Source organism: Silurus aristotelis (genome assembly GCF_946808225.1).
Source record: "Silurus aristotelis genome assembly, chromosome: 17".
In the NCBI taxonomy this organism is placed as follows: domain Eukaryota; kingdom Metazoa; phylum Chordata; class Actinopteri; order Siluriformes; family Siluridae; genus Silurus; species Silurus aristotelis.
In genome coordinates, this window is record NC_139590.1 from 15883165 (window position 1) to 15902095 (window position 18931).

The 18931-nt window shown below is 40.1% G+C and overlaps 2 protein-coding genes across 14 annotated transcripts in view; both read left to right on the forward strand.

Moving 5' to 3' along the window:
- The window catches only part of LOC310739668 (protein HID1-like), a 484702-nt gene that overhangs the window by 431461 nt on the left and 34310 nt on the right, over window positions 1-18931 (forward strand). The window lies entirely within an intron of this gene.
- cep112 (centrosomal protein 112) overlaps window positions 1-18931 on the forward strand; it is a 138605-nt gene that overhangs the window by 83122 nt on the left and 36552 nt on the right. For all 12 annotated transcript variants that reach the window (XM_083565802.1, XM_083565807.1, XM_083565798.1 and 9 more), the window contains 2 exons: window positions 92-274; window positions 8637-8867. In XM_083565802.1, coding sequence (XP_083421928.1) covers window positions 92-274; window positions 8637-8867 — 414 coding nt within the window. The remainder of the gene's footprint in view (window positions 1-91; window positions 275-8636; window positions 8868-18931) is intronic.

The window sequence follows — 18931 nt, forward strand, 5'->3', positions numbered from 1 at the left end:
CCTTCTCCCCTCGTTCGCTGAAAGATGCGCAAGTTGTCATGACGACAGGGATGTACCGCTGATGAAGTCTCACCCCTTGTTGTCCAATCAGATTATGGAGCTGAAACTGCAGCATGAGCAAGAGAGGACACACCTACTTCAGCAACACAATACTGAGAAGGACAGCCTGGTCCAGGATCATCAGCGGGAGATTGCTAGTCTGGAGAAGCAGGCGCGGTCCGCCATGGCCCAGCACCAAGCACAGACCCAAGAATGGAGAAAGCGGGATGGACAGGTATGTGTTTCCCCCCACCCCTTTATTTTTCTTGCCATATTCCCATATTTTTCCAATGTTTTTTTCTGCTTTCGCTTTCTTCTCCTTGCTTTGCTAGCTAAGTATATGCACGATCCATGAACATCTTTATTCATTTTCTTTACAAAAAAAAGAATATACAAAGTTGTGTCTGAAGGATGTTATAAATAATGCATAACGAAATTCAGCTTGAGACTTTATCGCAGAAACTTCAGCCCCACAAAATGTTTGAAGAACTATTCGCGATGAGATTGTGCGCAAAAGAAATCTACGGTTTGTACGTGTTGCGAAGGATGTACAGGGTTTTGAGCGGGACTTAAAGCAAGAAATCGAAAAGCCCCAGGATCTGAGAACACAGGTTGCCATAATAAAGTAGGCAAATCCTTTGGTGCATTATAGCTCAGGCCTTTTGTTGTCCTCATTGGGTTGCATTTTCTGTCCTTTTTTATTTCATCTATTTGAGCTGGGGTTGGCATGAGCTGGTGCTTTGCAAACCTCTGTGCAGCGGCTGGGCGCATTCGCTGTTTCTCGCGCTGCACTGCAGGTAGCCATCATCTCCACATAAGAGGAGGCTTATATCGTCATTATATCTCCCAGATCTACTTAGCATATATTAATGACAGTCTTGAATAAGACTGTTAGAAACTATTTTGTTTATCAGCGGGTTTCTCATGGCTACTTCTCCAAAGCTCGCGCTCCTCTCCAGCCTGGTTATCACGAAGCCTCTGTGGGACACCATTTGACAACCGAACCCCCAGCTGGGGATGTATTCGACTCTTCAAACCCTGAGATGAAATATAAATTGTCAGCATGGCTAAAGCACATTTATTAGCTTTTTACAGGAAAGACGTCCAGCAGAGCAGCTTCTGTACGGAGTTCAGCAAACTGAATGAGTAAAAGCTTGGGAAAAGCTTCGAGATGAAAAGTAATGCATTTCAATGCCATTTCAGTCAAAGACTAAGCCACATTAAACCAGGTTTTATACAGCAAATCTCATTTTAGTTGTCTATACTGGACTTCTGTGTTTTAGAAGAGTTTTGCCTGAATAGAAAAACATGAGTCGATCAAATGAAAGCGTGTTGAATTTAATGTACTCATGTGCTTCAAACACATTTTTAGGTCTTTATGTCTCTCTCTCTTTGTCATTAAAACCTGAACTGTGTTAGTGCATCAGCTTTCAATTTTAAAGCTAGAACATATATCCAGCAACACCTTTTGCGTTCCCGTCCAAAACAAACGATTTTTGTATTTTGCCGTGTTTCCACACACAACATAAAGCCATTCATCCAGCACCTTATCAGTCATGTCATTACTGAGTGTGATGGTGTGGACAGGCCGCACAGGATGTGAAGCCACGGAAAGGAAATCGTCAGCTATATCAAGAAGCTGCCAGTGGCTTGGATCCTGCATTTGCTCCCCGTGTAAATTTGCTGGATCTCAGGGGGACTAGGCTTTGCTGTTGGCCTGAACACGTCCTTCCATCATGGTGATATTATTTGGTGAACTTCAGCGAACCTCACGTTCTCCACGGTCCAAGCCAGGTGTGGAGAGGCAGCATAGTTGGAGAGGCAGCGTAGATGTACATTTTCTGATTGAATTGTCTTTTCAATGTTTTCAGATCTAATAGATAACCGCAATCCAGAGCCCAAATAATTCAGTCAAAGTGCCTGTTTTTTTCTTCCATCATCATATCGGAATAAAATTTGACATGAAAGTGTTGCTGGTGGTTGTTTGAAAACTTTTCTTTCTTTCCTGTTGCATTTTAACTGGTGTCCATCATGCTTACTCTAGCTGCTAGATGAAGATTTTTTTTTAGCTGCTGCTGACAGGAAACTGGCTGCCTCAAAGCTGTCTGAGAGAGATAAGATGGCCTTCGTGACTACTTTTCTCAAGATGGCATATTTTCTGTAAGAGCATCTGAAAGATGGAATTCAGGAAAGAGAGATGATGGTGCTGACGAAGCCCTTCCACCAGTCACTTTATTGAGTTGAGATGTTAAATTGGAGCGCACGGTGTCTGGCTGATTACAGTATAACTCTCAGTATGAAAATGTCGAATTGCTAGATTGAAAAAGAAAATATGTATATATTCTATTTTTCACAGCTGCAACCAGAAAAAAAAAGGAGGCGTTTCCACCCGGCATCCTTCCTGGAATCTTTAAAATTTGTAAAGCTGACAAAGCGAGCACAAATCCGTCACACATACACGGAAGATGAGTCAGTTTGACTCGTCTCTTGATGTGGTCTGCACAACTTGGATGTAAAAGAAGGTTCAGAAGAATAAATTATTCAGGAGCCCAGCTTTGTTTTAGAGTTTATGAGTAAGCTTGCCAATGTCCAGCATCATTTCAAAGGAAAATTCATATTCTCGAATAACATACAGCCATCAAAACAAGGCAAAGTAAAAAAAAAAAAAAAAAAAGCAGTGCCATGCTAATACTCTGTTGAAGGTTTTATTGATCCATGTCTTGTTTTGGAGTCTTTGTTTTCGATCGCTATGGGAATAAGCTTATATCCTTGTCCTTGGGCTGAAGCTGGAGTATTCAGTTTCCTCTCAACCTGGAATTTCTGCTTTGGCACCCTCCAGGCTCCCAGTTTCCTCAGTCTTTTTGAAGATGAAAGGGGCGAGGCCCAGAGTCAGTTGGCAGCCCATCCAGGACAGTTCCCAATAAATAGTGTTGCCTGAAGCAAGTACTGTGTGCTAATACACAACTGGCTCCAGAGACTGGAAGTGTTTCTTTTACGTGCATGTTTACGACACACTGTTATACAGAATCTGTGGGGGGGGGGGTTATGATAATTATTTAATAAAGCCAAAATATTCAAATCACGCTTAATCATTTACCTGATATCTAACTTCATTCTTTATTTGCTCTTTTCTTTTTCCTTTTGCCATCTGGCGATGAAATTTGTGCATTTCTCCACTAGGTTTGCTTTTGGCATTAGCACCTTCCTTAGAAAAGAGGCTTAAATTTAGGCAGAATCCATGAACAACAGATGTTTGGTTTAGCCAGTCAATTCCATGACTATATTTCCTGTGGTTTGGCTGCATAATAATTTTCATTGGTTTTTTTTTTTTTTTTTTTTTTTTTTTTTTTTTTTTTTTTTTTTTTTGGGAGTGGGGGCTCAGTGTCTTATTTTCCCACTTTTTTTTAATCCTTGAGAAATTCTTATAACATGGAGTTCAAACTGCATAGGATGAGAATCTGATCCTTTTCCAAAATTGCATTAGGGACCACTTTCTGTAGCTATAAATGGTAAATTAATGGCACTGACAAATTTTCAAAGGCTTCATTTCCAAATAAAAGATTAAGCCAGAGTAAATGACAGCTCGTGTGATGGAGGAAATCCGCCATGGTTATTTTGATGCATGAGGGGGGAAAAAAATAAAGAGAAATCTAGTTTTGCTCTACATTATCTTTATGATAAACATTACAAGTTTATATCCAGACCCATGGATTAATGTCATTCTTGCCACATCATTCATAGAAAAAAAAGAAATAAACACATTCAAGGACAGCTTGGCAACATAGTAAGATGATACAGATGCATTCATCATTGCAATGCCATTAAAATAGTGTTTTCTGAGACTTTTCTGAGAGATTCAGATATAATTTAGTTGCTAATGTAAAACTACTGAAACAGATCCTGGCCTGGCATATTATTTAAATTATTGAGCTAACTTTAAATTATTGAATTATTGATCATGTATGATTCAGCAACTGGTAATTATTGAATTGTTATAAATTATTTGATATCTGCAGTAAAAGTAATAGAAAATGTATGTAGTTCACAAAGTGCGAAGTGTAAATCTGGACCTACCAATGGGCATTGGGAGTTTATAACACAAAATTTTTGAATCTGATTGTTGATGCATTTTTTTTAAACATCTTAGCTTTGAAGGTAGAATAAAGTACAGATTTCCATTAATGTGCTCATTTTAATACATTATCATTTTCTGCTACAGGAAAAAGTTCAGGTATGTATCTTCTTTCAGCTGCTCCCATTAGGGGTCGCCACAGCGGATCATCCGTCCCCATACTACTCTGTCCTTTACATCTGCCTCTTTCAAATCAACTACATGTCTTCCGTAATCACATCCACAAACCTCCTCCTCGTCCTGCCACTTTTCCTCCTATCAGGCGGAATCAATTGGGCCTTTCTCACTTTGTCTCCAAAACGTCCTACATGCGCCGTCCCTCTAATAAACGTTTCCAATCCCGTCCATCGTCCTCACTCCCAATGAAAATCTCATCATCTTCAGCTCTGCTACCTTCAGCTCCACCTCCTGTCTTTTATTTAATGCGACTGTCTTTAACCCATACAACATCGCAGGTCTCACCACAGTCCTATAAACTTTCCCTTTTACTCTTGCAGATACCCATCCAACTGACTTTCCACTTTTCATGCTCCTAATCGCTGCTCTCACTTCATCCTTACTAATTCTATCCACTTCCTGCTCCCCTATCTCCACATCATCCAACCTTCTCTCTCTCTCTCTCTCTCTCTCTCTCTCTCTCTCCCCTCATTCATTAACCGCTTAAAATACTCCCTCCACCTTCTCAACACACTCTCCTTACTAGTCAACACATTTCCATCTCCATCCTTTATTGCTCTTACTTGCAGCACATCCTTCCCAGCTTGGTCTCTCTGCCTGGCCAATCGGTACAAATCCTTTTCTCCTCCCTTAGTGTCCAACTTCTCATACAGCTCCTCATATGCCTTTTCCTTGGCTTTTGCCACATCAATCTTCACCTGCTTCCGCATTTCCTTGTACTCCTGCCTACTTTTCTCGTCTCTGTCAAATCCAGTTCTGTTTTTCCAACCTCTTTCTCCTTCTGCCTTCCTACACTTCCTCATTCCACCACCACGTCTCTTTGTCTTTTCTATTTCACACCAAGTACCTTTCTAGCTGTCTCCCTTATCACTTTTGCAGTAGTTGCCCAATCATCCAGCACCTCTTCACCACCACAGAGCCCCTCTGAACTTTTCCCTGAATCTCACACTACAGTCTTCCTCCTTTAGTTTCCACCATTTTATTCTTCTTTTAGTCCTCATTCTCCTCCTCTTTTTCTTCACCTCTAAAGCCAACCTATAGTCCACCATCCAATGCTGTCTAGCTACACTGTCCCCTGCCAACACCTTACAGTCTCCAATCTCTTTCGGGTTGCATCTCCTACATAGAACATAGTCCACCTGTGTGCACCTCCCTCCACTCTTATACGTCACCCTATGATCCTCCTTCTTCTGAAAATAAGTGTTTACCACTGCCATTTCTATCCTTTTAGATATCTCTACCACCATCTGCCCTTTCACATTCCTCTCCTTAAGGCCATACCTACCATCACCTCCTCATCATCTCTGTTCCCTTCACCTACATGCCTATTGAAATCTGCCCCAATCACCAATCGTTCATTCCTAGGTTCACTCTCTACCACTTTATCTATCTCACTCCAGAATCTTTCCTTCTTCTCCATCTCACAACCCACTTGTGGAGCATAAGCACTGATGACATTTATCATCACCCCTTCAACTTCCAGCTTCACTTTCATTATCCTATCAGAAACTGTCTTCACTACACTACACACTTACTGTACTCTTCCTACAGTATCACCCCTACACCATTTCTCCTTCCATTCACACCATGATAGAACAGTTTAAGCCCACCTCCAATGGTACTGGCCTTTTTCCCTTTCCACTTGGTCTCCTGAACACACAACATATCTACCTTTCTCCTCTCCATTATATCAGTTATCTCTCTCCCTTTAACAGTCATAGTACCAACATTTAAAATACCAACCCAAACCCCCACCCTCCTCTCCCTGCTGTCTCTGTAGATGTCTTCCTCCTCTCCTTCTCCTCCTACGGCCAACAATTTTCACCGGTACCCTGTTGGCTAACAATACCTGTGACGGTCATTGGTAACCCAGGCCAAATCAAACCAAATATGATCCGCATATTTGATTTGCCAAGTTTTACGTTGGGACCAGTACTAAGAGTGCACTGGCTTGTGCAAGCCTAATGGCTGGGTTCCAAATTACATGTATAAATGGATAAAATGTATGCTGTAAGTTTTTTTTTTATATATAATTTACTGTTTGTTTTTATTTAAAAGAAATTTGGATCATCCTGGGCAATAACTTTTAATCTCCATGACGCTTGAGAATCAAGCATTCGCTCTGTATCTTTGCAGCCCTTTTTCAGCTACGGAAAACAGAAGGCATTACTGATTTCTTCTCTCTCCGTCTTCCCTGGCTTTCCCCAAGTCTGCTTTGTTTTGATCTTTGTATGTCTTTAGCCTTAGTGAGTTCTGGGTCCTTGGCACACACTGTCCCTCTTTCCCACATGATGAAAAGCGGGTTTAATCCCAGACCAGACATCACTTGCATCAGCCTGGCTTAGCACGCATGAAATACTTCTTTCTCTGCACAGCACATGGACCTGCTTGTTGAAAACATGTAAATGTGGCTCAGACTAATATTGAACCAGAATGTGTCTTTAGCCAGAGGGTGTCCGTCCTAGGAATGCAGCTGAGAATCAGGATGTTCAATGTAGTCTAGGATTCTCTGTTATCAGCGAATGCTGCTGTGCAGTGTTTTACCACTAGATGAGTAACTGACCTCTTTCCCTATTCCAAAACAGTAGATATTATTACATATTCTGTTCCCACTTTGCTGCAGTAATAACCGCCACTCTTCTCGGAAGGATTTTCAATAGATTTAACAGGGAATATGTGCTCATTTGCTCAGAAAGGCATTAATGAGATGAGGCACTGATGTTAGTAATAGTGAGAAGGACTGGTGTCAGTCAGACAGTCAGGTATCCACACACTTTTGACCATATATTACACGTAGTTATAAGTGGTTATGAAACAAAAACAACAAGTACAAAAACGACTTATTCAGTCAGATAGTTATATTTAGTCAATAAAATTCGAAGGGTTAATGACGTTGCACAGTCTTGATGATTGCTGTAGTTAGGGAAGCATCCTGCCGTCGCACCATTTGAAAGTTTCTAAAAGTGTCTCACATGCTCTTATTTTGAGGACACGGTTCTATTCTGAGCGTAAGCCCCACCTTAGGGTAATTACAGGACACTTTTGTTTTACAAGGTGCTGGCTTTCTGTACTATAATATACACTGAAGCAATGATTTCTCCTAATACTCTGTCCCCATTTTAATTAAGCTGTAAAACAGGCATCAGTAGAAGAGTCCGAACCCTGTTTAGTGTGTCATGGCTTTATCTACTGTCTCCTGTTATTCGACAGACCTCCTGGTTCTGAAGCCACAATCGCATGGCATGGGGCTGACAGAATATAATACCATGTGCAAGGTGTGAAACGACACAGCTCAATGAAAAGTGAGAAAAGATTCTGGTCACTGTTTCAAAAATAAAGATTTGCTCTCACTCATTTCTGTCTATTTTCACGCGTAAGTGACGTACACAACTGAATGCTTGTCTAAACTCTGTTTATATCTGTTTAGTAGTAGCTATCATCTTAAATATCCCCATTCCATTATGCAGCTTTGTGCTAGCCTCTGAGTCCAGCCTTATATTGAATTTGTTTGATGATATTATTTCCAAGTAAAAGCCCATTTTTTTTTTCCTCCAAACTGGACTAAAGAAGGAACTATTGATTAAAGGCTTCTGTCACCTAGAATGCAAGCACAACCCCACCATCTGTGTGTATGTTTATTTTACCTCATTTAAATGTATTTTTTCATGGCCCGACTTAGAAATGGCAAATATCCCAATCCCCCACTTCTGAATATGTTCATAATTCTTTTATATTTTTCCACCAGGCGATAAATGTTCTCCTTCCCGAAATACTCAAACTGCTTTCACTCTGCTTCCATGTTTATTCATCTGCACCCTTTATTTTTCACCAAGCATGGTTGTAAACGTGGCAAAGCAGTCAGGCCCTGTGTTTTTTCAGCTTCCTGAAACGAGAAGTGGCAGCAGTGCCTCACCCCGGCCCTGCCCCCAACTAAGAGTTACTGACCTTTGATTTGCGCTAATTTCGCTCATTAAATCAAACCGCTGACCTTTGTGGAATGCCCGCTTTTGATGTTGAACCCTTGAGGCTGTTAGATCAGAGGGGGTGGTTTCTGTTTTCTTCTTCCTGGCCAGACCAAGTAGGAGCATTCCGCCAGTTTTGCGCTTTTCATTCTCCGCTCTCGTGGAAGGATTTGAATTCTTCGGCACCTGTGCAACTCTAAACAGAATAGTGCACATATGCGTCCCAATAAAATGCAACAAATCATTCACCCGGTTTCTTAATTCTTTATTTGGTACAACTTGATATTCAATAAGGCAATGCATGAATTCCATGTGTGTGATTCCAGACAATCAGTGAGCTGGAGTCCCAGGTGCACGCACTCAGGGAGGAGCTGCTTGCGGCTCACAGTCAAAGGAAGCAGCAGCTGACTGAGTTGGGCCTACAACGTGAGGAGGAACGCCAACGTGCTGCTCAGGAACAAGAGGTGGCGTTAGGTAGGGTCCGGGCCGAGATGGACCGCGTCCGCCAGGATCTGGAGAGGAGCCACACTGCTGAGAGAGAACTCGCTCAGGAGAAGGTGGGTGAGCCTCTGAGTAAGAGTGGCGTAATACACAAATTGGTTTCTTTTCGAATAGTTGGCGTCATTATACTTTTCGGAAACCATAGTAGTTGATTGTCTACGTAAATTGCCCCTAGGTGTGAATGACTTGTCTGTGTGAATGTGTTTGGTGCTCTGGCATCCCATCGCAACCTCACAACCAATATTTCCAGGATAGGAGACACGTTATAGAGGTGTTAGCCACGTTCCCTTTAGCTTGTGGAATAGTCTGCTAAGCAGTTGTTGGCACGATTGTGTAAACTTGATTTAGCACCAAGGCATGAATTAGGTTCCAGGCAAACCATCCATCTGTGTCAACACCATATGAAGATATAAGACACAATTACACCAATTATCTTCTTAGAACTGCAGGATGTTTTTGGGATGTCAGCCTAGTAGATTATTTAGTTGCTTCCCTCTGGAACTATAACTCTGTCACAGGATTTGTATGCATGTCAAATAAGTTAGCACATCTCCAGCCCCAGGAGCAGTTCAGCATTCTCTGGCCTGTTTCACACCGTGCAATCCTCCCTAGTAAGCAAGAGACCTGAGGCTTTGACAAGTTTCCAAGGAGGTGGAGCAGTCAGGGTTTGGCAGGGTACGTATCCTTGTGGTCTCTGATAGATTAACTTTGTCACTATCGCCAACACCCCCAAACCAGTAAAACCTATCCAGTCTGTCAGCAAAGGAAGTGACTCAGAGCAAAATGGTCTCTTCCTCTTCGTCTCTCCTCCTGTACACCCTTGAGTAAACAGTAAACAGATGAACCACTATGCCAGCCAGGCTTCTCACCTCGTGTCTGGATCACATGCTTGCACAGTTACTGTATGAATATACACGCACACACACAAACCCCAATACATGACTAGTTTAGGATCTTGCTAGCGTTTCATTAAAAATGCATTTTGCTCTGGTTCTATCTATGCAGAGCAGGCAAACTTTGAGTGATTTTGCTGGAATTCCCCAAGTCCTCACCCCTGCTACTTCATATTTACAGAGCTCTTGATCCCCTGTAACAGAAACCAGGGTTGGAAAGCTCTTTTAATATAGTACAGCCTGGCTAGGAACTGGCAAAACGTGTGCTGTTGATCAGGAGTAAATTCCTGATTAGGCCCATCAAGGCGATTCATTTTCATTAGATCCACACAGTCCCCTTTCAGACCATCTGTGGCATATTAACGTGCTGTTCGGCTTCCTCCATAAATCCCGGTCCTCCGTTTTAGAACCATATGCTAGTACGGCTCTCATACTGATCCCAGTCCGACTCGCTTTTTCCCACTCCGCCATCACTTAAAAATTGTTTATGAACGATAAGTCATCCGAAGCATCCTCCTCACATCTGAGACACACCTGCAGATCTGGCAGTCGAGTGTAGACACTGGATATTCTGTGAGTCATTAGGATTAAAGGAAAGGCTTGATTATTGATATAGTTCGGATAAATGAAGCATGAATACGAAAACGTGAGTTCTGCATACCACCCAGCAAGAGGGCATTGGTCAGGAAGGGGTGACTAATTTTCTATAACAGCACGACTGTAACAGGATTTTGACTGCAAGATACTTATATAATAATATAAACCCACTCAGATCTGGGTTGTATTTACACTTGATTCACTTGATTTAAAGGTTTCTCCATGTGTTTGGTGATTTTTAACGTCACTTTGGCTTTCCGGACTACCAGACCAGTCAAATAATGCGTTAAAGCTGTGTTCCAAACTGTCACTGAACAACAATGTACTGTACATTATGAACAGATCCACCACAGTCATGTGTGAGACCAAAGAACTCTGTCAGTATGCTTAAAATAAGAAAAGAAGTTTGTAAGTATTGTGTAATGCAGTGTGGCATCAGCATGGGTTTGGAGATTTGTGCTTGTGTGAATTCCAGAGATGGCAAAAGTACACACCTTATTACTCAAGTACTTAAGTAGAAGTACAGATACTAATGTTTTAAAAGACTCTGGTAAAAGTTGAGGTACACTTTTTCACTCAAGTTAAAGTAAAGAAGTTTGGGCTCTGACATGTTCTTAAGTAAAAAGTAGCCATTACTACCTGTTTTAGTGTCACGCTCATAACTGGACCTCACATCATATTAATATATTGATATAATTTCAAATTCAGTTATTTAATAAATGTATTCCGACTTCCACCATAGAACACTAGTGGAGAAAAGATAATGATGATGATGATCAGGTGATCAAGAATTTGTCTGTTCTCAGTCATGTTTTACATCACTGACTCCCTCTGTCTCATCCACATAAACCCCATACTTCTTGTTGACTTCTGCCTTCTCATTGTTAGCTTCGTAAACTAGCCTACATCCTTAGTGTGTGAGAACCAGGAAATTAGCCAAAAAGCCACGCAATGAAAATGGGGTGTATTGAGAAGATAAATTATTGATCATTTCACCAAACAGATTAAAACTTTGTGTAAAAAATGTAACGAGTGAAAGTAAAAAGTTGTCTAAAAAATAAATAGTAAAGTAAAGCACCGATACCAGGACAAATCTACTTGAGTACAGTAACGAAGTATTTGTACTTTATTACTTCTCTGGTGAATTCGGCATTCAGGGCTCTGTGAAGGCCACTGGAGTATGTCCATTCCAAACTTGGCAAATCATGTGTTCTTGGAACTTGCTTGCTTTGCAGAGGAACATGTTTTGGTTCCAGTGAAAGGCAATTGTAATGCTACAGCCTTGCTGTGCAGCCATCACTGTGGTACTTTTATTTCTTAATTCTTTTATATCTGTTGTATAAGTGGAATTATTAAGAAGAATTTAAAGATGGATTTGGACTGTAATTAATATCACCAGTCTACTACAATGGTCACATGTTGCATGAACAGTTCTGCATTTAAGCACCTATTACTAAACACCTCTACAATGGAACTGTAATAAATACATTTTCAGTGCCATCCAGATGTGAATGGGTTTGGTTGAGATGAGTCTGGTTCCTCTTAAACTTTCTTCCTTATACCACCATGCCACTGGCTCGTTTTTCAGGTATTAACAGTTACTAAGGAACAAACTCAGGCAATAAACTGGTACATAAAAGAATTTAGAAAATTAAGTTATCACTTTCTGGTTTATTGTCAACGTGTTCAGATTTTTTCTTTCGTTTTGATTTAGAGAAAGAAGTCATTTCAAGCTTCTGGCCTTATAATCTCCATGCGAATTTCTTAGCTGAAATTTTTCTCTTCTGAAAGCGACTGAAACACTGTCCTACGCACTCGGCATGTCCTGCAACGGGCAGCTGGAGTTTGAGCACGTCTCACAGATCCCCGAGAAAAAGGCAGCTGAAATCCATTAAATACCTGAACGGATTTTTATCAAAGATGCTGCCTTTTTTGAGAGGAAGTTTGTGGAATAAAATAATGAGAAGCAGAAAATCAGAAGTTTCGCGTGTTAGATTGTTCTGGCGTTCGCAGGCAGGTGAAAATAAAAAGGAGGGAAGAAAAACAGCGACTTCATTTCTTCATTGCTTGAGGTTTATCTGCTGCTGTGTGTGGTGTCTGTTTTTCTTTAGAGTTTGTGTGTATGTATATGTGTATATGTGTGTGTGTGTGTGTGTGTGTGTGTGTGTGTGTGTGTGTGTGTGTGTGTGTGTGTGTGTGTGTGTGTGTGTGTGTGTGTGTGTGTGTGTGTGTGCACGCACTGTACCCGATCTCCATTTTCTGAGAGAGCCTTGGCAGCCTTATTCCTATAGATAAACCTGTCTGTTTTTGGCACTGCACACATCTCTCAGCCGGCCTGTCAGATACTCCTCCTGGTGTTTCTTTACATTTGAAACTTAAGTATTAATATTTATTTTAGAGACTCTTTTTATTTTATATTTCACTGAGGTTTTTATTTCATATTTTACAGAGGTTTTTATTATTTGGTTGCGAGTTTTTTTTTTTTTTTTTTTTTTTGGTCTACTCTGATTTTGAATGCTCATAGAAATTGAGCCTTAAGCCAAAGATCAGATGGAAAGATGATCAGACCGTGACATGTGGCTTCTGGGATTTAAACATCTGAACAAGGTCTCTGAAGGGCTCGGATGCGGGGGGAACGGCATGAGCCAAAACTTTGTGTGAAAAACTTATTATTTTTTTTTTTTTTAAGTTAGCAAGGGTTGCTCATAAAAGCTGTTACGACTTTAAAATAAGTTCGAAAAACGGATTCTCTGTTATAGCTGATGTCATTATCCCATATTTACACTTTGACTAAATACAGTATGACACCTGCTGACTAATGCACTTTAATAACACTTTCAACAAAGATCATTTCAAACTCTTTTTACTCTCACGTCAGAGGCGAAGCCAGCACATAATTCTAGTTTATACTGCAGCATGTGGGCATCAGTTGGAGACGAGCTTTTTGGAAAAGAAAATAATAATAGATGGTGTGGCTAATGAATCACTGTTGAAAGAGCTGCTTTTCCAGTGGACTCGCAGTACCTGTTGGGCTCTATTCATCTTCCCACACGCCCTCATCGCCAGTCGACTCAACCCACTTGTGAACACCAACAGGCTTTAGGGAGAGAGACAGTTATGATACGGGTAACTGTCGCATTTACTCTCTTTGTCTCTGAAGTTAGACATCTCTTTGATCCATCGGCTTGTATTTGATCTGCCAACTTTCGCAGTTTATTTTGTCAAGTCAGACATTACTGACAGGACCTGAGAATTTGTCTTGCAGTTTGTTTGTTTTTTTTGTTGTTCCCATGTAGATAACTTCTAATATCTTTTTTTACAATGGAATATACTGCAGCATAATAGCAAAGGAGAGGAGGAGAAATTTAATTTTTTCTTCTTCTTGAATTCGTGTTTCCTTAAAGGTTCCTCTGGAGAGTATAACAGCACTGCGCATTTAGTGTTAAGTGACGACTTGTTTACAGATCACGGTTTACTCATCCATTCAGATCATTTTGATCTTTTATATTCTTAACTTCATCCATATGGATCCCTGTCTTTATTTCAGATCACTGATTATAAGTGGAAATCCACATTGCAGAAACTAAAACGACTAAATGATTATAGCAAAAACTTTTGTTTCTTCAGCCAGTTTGTTTGGAGTAATCTCAGATTGATAGTAAAATAGCAGTGATATTTACCAAAATATTATGCTAGGCTACATGTTTCGGGAAAAATTATTTGATGTAAATATTTTATTTATTTATATATATATATATATATATATATATATATATATATATATATATATATATATATATAATATTTTACAACTGAATTCCGAGTATTGACACTACACTAGCGCTAAAATCTGAAATTACCAGCAGTTTTATTTCCCCAACCACACAATTTCACAGAATTAGAAGCCACATCGGTAAAAAAAAAAGAGAGGCCTTTTCTACAGAGGATAAGCGATGTGGCACATCGTGCTGCAGGCTCTGAACTGAATGTGACTAGCTCTTTATGTACCCGATGACTATTTTGCCCCACAGCCCAACCCTCCAGGGACCCCACCCCACCCCTCATATGGAAAGCACACGTCCACGCTTTGCTCTTCAAAGCGAGCCGCCGCCTCCTTCCATGCTGAGGCTAGGGTAATCGGACGGTCCCTGGTGGCAATGTCCAAACATCAGAGGACGAACCTGTGCTGCATCTTGGGAATTACTCCAATCTGCCAGCCATATGAGCTCTCTCAGTGCCTTCTGTTAGATAAATAGGCTGTTTTTTTTGTTTTTGTTTTTTTTGGGGGGGGGGGGGTTATTTTTTCTTTTCTTTTTTTTAAACTCCGTTTCATTGCATAGCGAAACTTCTTCTAGAGATATCACCATGGTAACAAGGTGTGCGGTGTGAGATAGGTGCAGTTATCTCAGCTGACAGAGGAAAAAGACATGGAAAGAAAGAAAGAAAGAAAGAAAGAAAGAAAGAAAGAAAGAAAGAAAGAAAGAAAGAAAGAAAGAAAGAAAGAAAGAAAGAAAGAAAGAAAGAAAGAAAGAAAGAGTGCAGACAACTGGATGGCAATGCCTTGAAAAGTGAGCTGCAACTCAACTTCAGCGGAAGAGAAGGTGCCATAGTGTATAGTAAGCTCAAGTACAAATAAATAGCTTGGGAGGCAGAAAGAGCAGCCTTATACCCTCATTAGCTGTTAGGTATAGAAACACTTGAGAACTTCACACGAGTGAGCTCACAAAATACCTCTCCTTGCATGACTGCTCTTCAATCCCTTTGAAGTTTCTGCCCATACCAACAGTACCGGTAACGTCATGGGACCTGCCTTTCAAAAAAATCTTCAAGTCAACATTAAAGACACAAAGATTGACACCGCTGAGGTTCAGTTCTTGGCAGCAAAGCAATGACAAAGATTCTCACTGCAGTGGTTTGTTAACAAAAACGGGAGGAAACAAAAAGGAACCTTTTCCTGCCTTGTTACTTTTGTATAATAACATTAATTAAAGGATAAAATACGATTGAGCACGCCGATAAACGGATAGAACAAAGCTCTGGAGAATTTCATGTGATGGACAAGTTCCATAAGTGTTAAATAAACATCTCTTTACAGAATCCTTTATCATATCAACCAATTATACATTCTTTTTTTTCCCCTCAGTGTGAACATTATATGCTTATGATTAACCGTATACACTCTATAAACAAAAGGTTTGTTTTCTTGGAACATCCCATTCCACATTTAGTCCCCATTTGCTGTTGTAATAGACTCCACTCTTCTGGGAAGATGTTTTACTCGGTTTTGGAGTGTGCTTGTGGAGTGCTCATTCAGCCACAAGGGTGTAAGTAAAGTCAGGTCCTGATACAGGGTGAGGGTTGTTCCAATTCATTCCAAAGGTGTTCAGTAGGGTTAAAGTCAGAGCTCTATAGCAGGCCACTCAATATTTTCCATTCCAACTGGTGTAAACTATATCATCTTCATGAAGCTGGCTTTGTGTACAGGTACATTGTCATGCTGGAACAGCTTTGGGTCCTCTAGTTCAAGTGAAGGGAAAATGTTATTATATCACATCCAAAGACATCCTATACAATTGTGTGCCTCCAATTTGGTAACAGTTTGTGGAAGAAACAGATATGGCTGGAAAGGTCACCTGCCCCTAAACTTTTGTCCATAATTTTTGCGTAAATTGTACATAGAGTTGAGAATGTGGTACAATAATTTATTTCTCTAAACTTTGTAAATTCTCTTTTTCAGCTTTTTTTTAACTCCTTTTTCCATCCAGGATGCCACACACACCTCTTTAAAACTTTATACCTCCACTGCATAAAAATCATATTTATGCAGTAACGCAAAACAAGGACGCGTCTATCCCTGACAAGTTCACTTCAATTTTTGAAAGCTGCCATGAAGATGTGTAGGATTGTAAAATGCAGCTTTACTACACCCACATCACGTACCTGTTGTTGCGAACGTGGCATCCGAACAAGGTTTTGATTCAGCTGTGACAGCAGGGATTAGATTGAAGCAGCTCTTCACACACACTCGCCACCCTCGGAGAGAAATGCTGTAAAACATGCTCTCCTTTAAACACAAGATCTACAACAGTGAGAAGCGCTTCTTCCTCGGCGGCGCTGTCACCTGCCATTCCAGCCGAAGTTTGCTTGTCAAATTTTTGGTTGTTGTTCATGTTTATTTATTCGCACATTTGAGTGTTTTACACACATGCCCACACATTATATATAAATATAATGTATACATATATACATAAATACATATAACATATATATAATACATGTATTTTTATTATATACAGTGTATATATATATATATATATATATATATATATATATATATATATATATATATATATATATATATATACAGTGAGGAAAATAAGTATTTAAACACGCTGCTATTTTGCAAGTTCTCCCACTTAGAAATCATGAAGGGGTCTGAAATTGTCATCGTAGGTGCATGTCCACTGTGAGAGACATAATCTAAAAAAAAATCCAGAAATCACAATATATGATTTTTAAACTATTTATTTGTATGATACAGCTGCAAATAAGTATTTAAACACCTGTCTATCAGCTAGAATTCTGACCCTCAAAGACCTGTTAGTCTGCCTTTAAAATGTCCACCTCCACTACATTTATTATCCTAAATTAGATGCATCTGTTTGAGGTCTTTAGCTGCATAAAGACACCTGTCCACCCCATACAATCAGTAAGAATCCAACTACTAACATGGCCTAGACCAGAGAGCTGTCCAAAGACACTAGAGACAAAATTGTACACCTCCACAAGGCTGGAAAGGGCTACGGGGAAATTGCCAAGCAGCTTGGTGAAAAAAGGTCCACTGTTGGAGCAATCATTAGAAAATGGAAGAAGCTAAACATGACTGTCAATCTCCCTCAGACTGGGGCTCCATGCAAGATCTCACCTCGTGGGGTCTCAATGATCCTAAGGAAGGTGAGAAATCAGCCCAGAACTACACGGGAGGAGCTCGTCAATGACCTGAAAAGAGCTGGGACCACCGTTATCAAGGTTACTGTTGGTAATACACTAAGATGCCATGGTTTGAAATCATGCATGGCACGGAAGGTTCCCCTGCTTAAACCAGCACATGTCCAGGCACGTCTTAAGTTTGCCAATGACCATTTGGATGATCCAGAGGAGTCTTGGGAGAAAGTCATGTGGTCAGATGAGACCAAAATAGAACTTTTGGGTCATAATTCCACTAAACGTGTTTGGAGGAAGAAGAATGATGAGTACCATCCCAAGAACACCATCCCTACTGTGAAGCATGGGGGTGGTAGCATCATGCTTTGGGGGTATTTTTCTGCACATGGGACAGGGCGACTGCACTGTATTAAGGAGAGGATGACCGGGTCCATGTATTGCGAGATTTTGGGAAACAACCTCCTTCCCTCAGTTAGAGCATTGAAGATGGGTCGAGGCTGGGTCTTCCAACATGACAATGACCCGAAGCACACAGCCAGGATAACCAAGGAGTGGCTCTGTAAGAAGCATATCAAGGTTCTGGTGTGGCCTAGCCAGTCTCCAGACCTAAACCCAATAGAGAATCTTTGGAGGGAGCTCAAACTCCGTGTTTCTCAGCGACAGGCCAGAAACCTGACTGATCTGGAGAAGATCTGTGTGGAGGAGTGGGCCAAAATCCCTCCTGCAGTGTGTGCAAACCTGGTGAAAAACTACAGGAAACGTTTGACCTCTGTAATTGCAAACAAAGGCTCCTGTACCAAATATTAACATTGACTTTCTCAGGTGTTCAAATACTTATTTGCAGCTGCATCATACAAATAAATAGTTAAAAAAATCATATATTGTGATTTCTGAATTTTTTTTTTAGATTATGTCTCTCACAGTGGACATGCACCTACGATGACAATTTCAGACCCTCCATGATTTCTAAGTGGGAGAACTTGCAAAATAGCAGGGTGTTCAAATACTTATTTTCCTCACTGTATATATATATATATATATATATATATATATATATATATATATATATATATATATATATATATATATATATTTATTTATTTTTTATTATTTTTTTTTATTATTATTAATTTTATTTATGTATCTATTTATTTATTGTGCTAAATTGAAGGAGTGGTGGGTTTAGTTTGCCTTCGTTTGATGTTTCACCTCCATTAAACTTTTTTTTATTATTATTATTTCTGTCAGTTTGTTTCTCTGCCATCTGGAGATGCGCCAAATCCTATTATTTTTGGTCATGGATTATATTGAGCAAAACAGTGGGGCAAGAAAATGATCAAAGACGTGGTTATCACCTCTCGGTGGCAGATTGAGGCAGGGAAATGGGGCTTATTAGCAGAAAATCTGATTTAGACCAGCCAAGCATGTGGATGAATGTGATGAGTCTAGTCCTGTTTTTGTGGAGAGATGAAAGTTAAGACTATAAATGACAGGTTTTTATTTATTTATTTATTTTATTTCTGGGTTATTCGTAGCTTCCAGAGCATATGTGACAAAAAACAAAGGATACTGCCATAGACTGGTGTGTAAGGAATATATGGAGCATCTGTGCAAGCCACGATGTCTAGTACAACCTTAGTACGAATTTGATATTAACTGCTTAGCCTAATGGAACTATATTTTTT